This window comes from Triticum dicoccoides, chromosome 1A (assembly GCF_002162155.2).
Source record: "Triticum dicoccoides isolate Atlit2015 ecotype Zavitan chromosome 1A, WEW_v2.0, whole genome shotgun sequence".
NCBI lineage: Eukaryota > Viridiplantae > Streptophyta > Magnoliopsida > Poales > Poaceae > Triticum > Triticum dicoccoides.
Genome location: NC_041380.1, coordinates 195,922,219 through 195,927,829, shown reverse-complemented (window position 1 = coordinate 195,927,829; position 5,611 = coordinate 195,922,219). Strand labels below are relative to the sequence as shown.

General features: G+C 46.7%; 1 protein-coding gene across 1 annotated transcript; it reads left to right on the top strand.

The window, feature by feature from the left end:
• The first annotated feature begins 2,283 nt into the window (after positions 1–2,283).
• Positions 2,284–4,625, top strand: LOC119277658 (serine/threonine-protein kinase AGC1-7-like). Its single transcript, XM_037558987.1, has 3 exons — positions 2,284–2,494; positions 2,640–3,445; positions 3,529–4,625. Exons 2-3 carry the CDS (start codon positions 2,667–2,669, stop codon positions 4,412–4,414), a joined length of 1,665 nt encoding a protein of 554 aa, XP_037414884.1. The 5' UTR covers positions 2,284–2,494; positions 2,640–2,666; the 3' UTR covers positions 4,415–4,625.
• The last annotated feature ends 986 nt before the right edge of the window (positions 4,626–5,611 follow it).

Sequence of the window (5,611 nt, the reverse complement as noted above, 5' to 3'; positions counted from 1 at the left end):
CTTCTGGCATGCCTCCTGTTGATTCCTTCTTTCTTCCTTTCCATTCCTTTCCATGTTCACACATGATTTCTTTCCCTTTTTAGCCCATTTCCTATGGAAACACATTAAATATAGGATTTGTGGAATTCTTTGCATTCATTAGTCACCGGTAGCAATATCAGAGCGAATATCTCGTTTTAAATGAAATATCTCAATTTAAAATGGATGAATGAGTGTAAAAATATCACTTATCACCTCTCTGTCCCGTGATGATTCAATATGGAGGCCTTTTTCGGAGCTCTACCGGAGGGTGAATTCTTCACAGTGGCCATCTCTGGCAACTTGAAGGCCACTATGATGACCTATGAGTAGTTTCCTTTGGACTATGGGTCCATAGCAGTAGATAGTTGGTTTTCTCTCTCATGTTTCTCAATACAAAGATCACATGAGCTCCCCCACATGATTGTGATCCTCTAGTGTATTCTTGTGGTGTGTTTGTTAGGATATGATGAATTATCATTTTATGATCATATTTATCCATGAATCTATTTGAGATCTATTTGATCTCTTTGCTGCATAATTCTTATTCATATATGCTCTCCAATCTATTTGTCTTTCGCTAGCCAAGTTTGAGGTTTGATCTCCAAGAGCGAGTTGTGTATGATAGTTGGGTTCAACATTGTAAGTAATCTGCCATAGTGACAGAAAGTGGAAAAGGGCTATATTGGGTTGTTGACACTAGGGATAAAAAGATGGATGCATAGTTGTCCTTTGAACGTAGGGTGAAGACAATATACCATATACTTCATGGCATCATGCTTATTGCAATACTCTCTTTTTACTTAATACTTTAAGATGCATGTTCGATAGAGGTCTTGGGTGGAGTACTAACTATAAATGCAGTTGGATAACGGTCTATAAATATTGAGACATGATGCTCATATGTTGATTATGCCAGGGAGAGACATAGTTAGAAAAACTACAATTTACTCGATGCTCAACTGCATCTTATTTGCCATGCTTTCTTTTGGAGAGAAACCACTAGTGAACCTCTAGATCCTGGTCCGTCTTTTTTCTATTAACTTTCAATCTCAATCAATGCTCTTTTAATTTCTTGTCTTTACTTTACTTGCCATAAATCCAACTTTTTTTCTGTTGTCGTTTCTTCTTTTAGTCCTTGTAACTGGGAATGCTGGTGAGACTGGCAACCTCACTAGTACTATTGGGGGCTAAGGCAGTTTGTATCTGGGTGTGCAAGTGTTGATCATTGGTTGCGCTACTAAGCTCATGTTGGTTCGATAAACATTGAGCTCACATAAGGGAACTTGTTGTTTGCTACAAACCCTTGCACTTGGTGGCCCAACACCTTTCCAGTTTAGAGGAAGCAACCATTTTTCTGGCGCTGTCGGCAGGGAGCTTTGTTCACAGCCATAGGTCCAACACATCTTTACTTTACTTGCTTTCTATCCGGCTTAGTTGCTTTCTATTGTTCGTTATTTAGCCTTTTTTTCTTTTCAAGAATCCTAAAAAACACAAACATATTTAAGGTTCCGCTTAGTTCCTTCCTTAGATGGCCTTGAAAAAGGTTAGGGTAGGAGGTAGAGATCTTATAGGGAGAGATAATTTAGAAAATTACTTTGGTCATATTAGTGGTTTGAGAGATTTTTCAGACAAATCAATAGTTGAATTAACCTCTAGCTATAAGGATGTCATAATCATGATAGTTCAAGGACTAGAAGCTAAGTTTGTTAACTTGAATCCCATTATTCAGCAAAAGATCATTCCACTGCACAATATGTGGAGAGTGGAGAATATAGGGATTTTGTCTTGAAATATGTTGGCATGATTCTCCTCAGGGATGTTTGATGTATACAAATAAAGAACTGTATGGTTGTAATGAAATGTTGCAACGCGTTTTTGCCTCCTTTTTTACGCGCTCTATGATAAAATGTTGCGACGATGTGACAAACGTATCAAAAAAAATTGCACGCCTTTTTGCTACAAAGACCAGACGCTTAAAAATCCAACTTTTTATTAGATCGGATATCTGTGGTTGGGTGAAATTATCAACCGGCTCACGCATAGCTCTACGAACATAGAAAATGGAGTCTATGGATACACTTTTGCCCCAAAATGCAGCTCTAGCGTCACAAGAGGAGGACAAGATTACCACCACCAAACCAAACCGAGGAGAGAGATCGGATAAAATAATAACTAGTCTCTCCTCTTCCTAAATTTGGCAATGCCTTCTTCAGCCACCCCTCCACCCCACGGCTTCCTCTCACAACCCCACGAATCCAGCTCCAAGTTTGCATGCATTCTAACCGTTTTTCCACCCAACAAAGCAATCCTTTCTGGTTGCTGCAAATTGCATCCCCCCCCTCGTCATCATGGCAACACGAATGAGACCTTTTGTAATTTTCTTCCATCGGCCTCTTTGATGATCTTTATTGGCGTATGATATGAAGCATCAATTCCAATGCTTGGCACTTGAAGCACTCGGCAAACTCGCCAGGTTTTGTGTTTCTTCCTTGTTCATCAAGTTCTACAATGCCCGCATATGAATTAGGAATAGGATACGAGCCCTGAGGCCAATTTTGTTGCGTTTTCGAAGTTTGACTTTCAGTTAGCAGTTGATATTCTGTTTTGTGATGTTTCAGAGAAATTTTCCAAAGAAGAAGGCTCCCATGATGGAAGACGACGGCATGGATTTCAGCCCTCAGAAAAACAGTAATGATTTCGACCGCGACAGCTTCGAAGACGATGAATTCATCGAAATTCAATCTGCAACCTCGAAAGCACCTGCTCACTCGCAAGGCCCTCCTGATAGGAAACCAAAGCCCAAGAACAAGCCAGCTAAGATCGAGAAACCTAGCCCGGCCAATCTGCACCACGTCTCTACAATGAGCCCGGGGCTGCCCCACTCCCAAACATCCGAAACAATCGCAACGAGCGCGAACAATTCCGAAACCGTCGTCGGCAATGGTAGCTTGGAGAGCAGCCGTAGCACCCGGAGCAACAGCCTAGAGAGCAGCATCAGCTCGGCGTCGGCGTCGGCGTCGTCGGCGAACGTGAAGCGGCACACTGGCGGGGACAGCCGGTGGGAGGCGATCCAGCAGGCGACGGCCCAGGAGACGGCTCTCAACCTTGGCCACTTCCGGCTGCTGAAGCGGCTGGGCTACGGCGACATCGGCAGCGTGTACCTGGTGGAGCTCCGCGGCACGTCGGCCTTCTTCGCGATGAAGGTGATGGACAAGGCGTCGCTCATCAGCCGGAATAAGATGGCCCGCGCGCAGACGGAGCGCGAGATCCTCGTCCTCCTCGACCACCCCTTCCTCCCCACGCTCTACACCCACTTCGAGACCGACAAGTTCCACTGTCTCGTCATGGAGTACTGCAGCGGCGGCAACCTCCACTCCCTCCGCCAGAAGCAGCCGGCCAAGCATTTCACCGAGCAGGCCGCCAGGTCCTATCTCTTTCGTCGACGCGTCTCATTTTCGTACGTGTCGACGGCCTGCTCTGACGATCAATGGTGCATTTCCGTGGCAGGTTTTACACCGCCGAGATACTGCTTGCCATGGAGTACTTGCACATGCTGGGGGTCGTTTACAGAGACTTGAAGCCAGAGAACGTGCTGGTCAGGGAGGACGGCCACATCATGCTGTCGGACTTCGACTTGTCGCTGCGGTGCTCCGTCAGCCCCACGCTCGTCAAGTCGTCTTCGGTACACCACACCAGCGGGAACGTCGGCGCCGGCGCAGGCGGCATTGGCTCGGCCGGCGAGGGCGGCGAAGGATTGGGTCCCAACCAGGGTTGCATCCAGCCGTCGTCCTTCTTCCCGCGCATCCTGCCGCGCCGCAGCCGGAAGGCGTCCAAGAGCGAGGTGAACCTCAACGCGGCGGCCGCGGTGGAGTTCAACGCGGAGCCGTCGGACGCGCGCTCCATGTCGTTCGTGGGCACGCACGAGTACCTTGCGCCGGAGATCATCCGCGGCGAGGGCCACGGCAGCGCCGTGGACTGGTGGACGCTGGGAATCTTCCTCTACGAGCTGCTGCACGGCACCACGCCCTTCAAGGGCGCCGGCAACCGCGCCACGCTCTGCAACGTCATCGAGCAGCCGCTGCGGTTCCCCTCCGACTTCGGGGGCCCCGCCGGCGGCGCAAGTGCCGTCGCACGGGACCTCATCCGCGGGCTGCTCGTCAAGGAGCCACAGAAGCGAATTGCGTTCACGAGGGGCGCCACGGAGATCAAGCAGCACCCGTTCTTCGAGGGCGTCAACTGGGCGCTGGTGAGGAGTATGGCGCCTCCGTCGGTGCCGGAGCCAGTGGACTACCGGCAGTACGCAGCTGCCACCGGCAAGGAGAAGAATGCAGCAGAGAGCGCAACCGCCAAGTCGAGCACCGGCGAAGCTCAAGGCGATTTCGAGTATTTCTAGGATGGGTGAGACTGGCATTAGATTGTTTGACTTCTGATCCAACTTCTAAGATATACGTATATGCTTCACGCACTGAAGCACTAATCAATATGGAAAGTATGTAGTGTTTTTTTTCTCCTTTTTCTGAGAAAGAAGTGGTTTTGACGATCTGTGAGCTTGTTGTAATCATTTCCTTCTTCAACACGATTGCTGTATGTATAATTTCTTTGAAACAAAAAGTGCTGCATCTTATTTATTTACTCCTTAAGAAAAGTAAGCAGTCTCACTATTTGATACACCATGGTGTGGCTCTCGGGTGTAATTACACCCGATTTTGCTTTTTTTAAATAGTAATTTGTAAAAAGTCCAAAAAATTCTCAAACTTTTTGGGAACAAAGTAGATATATTGTTGTACTCGTATAAAATCTTTCGCGAAGAAGTGACTTTCAAGTTGTTGTGGACATAAAAAAACAAATTTGTCGCTATATAAGGTACTGTTCATGTTATATCTAGAATATTTGTCTTTTTTGCCAGAATTTTGTCAGAGAATATTTTGTCACAGAATGTTTTTGTACGACATAAACGGCAGCTCAAGTTTGTTGGGAAAACATTTTGGAACGTTTTGACTTTTTCTGAATATTTTAAAAGTTAAATCAGTTATCAGGTGTAATTTCCACCATGTTCTAAAGGGTATTGATAGAACAATGAAATACAGTGCCCAAGAATCAATCTCCGGTTGGATGGCTAGGAGTATGGTGTTGGTAAGACTACGATAAAGAGAAGAATCAGAGAAAGGATCACCGTCGGCAAAGAATTTGGAACCTGTATCAACAGGGGTATGGGAAGTTTGACAATCAAGCCACTACTAGGAAAAGGACTATAGATGATATGGCCACTAATGGCGCATGATACTAATGGCGCACCATGTGTTGGTGCGCCATTAGTAATATATTACTAATGGAGCACCTGGTGTGTGGTGCGCCATTAGTAGTTTTGAAAAAAAAATAAAAAAAAATTGTTACTAATGGCGCACAGTGGTACAGTGCGCCATTACTAGTTGACATAGTAATGGCGCACCACACCCACCGTGCGCCATTAGTAGTTTTGAAAACAAATAAAAAAATTGTTAGTAATGTTGAGCCCCACCTCCCCTCGCCCCGTCGCCCCACCGTCCCAACCACCCGCCGCCGCCGCCGCCACCCGCCACCGCCCCCTGGC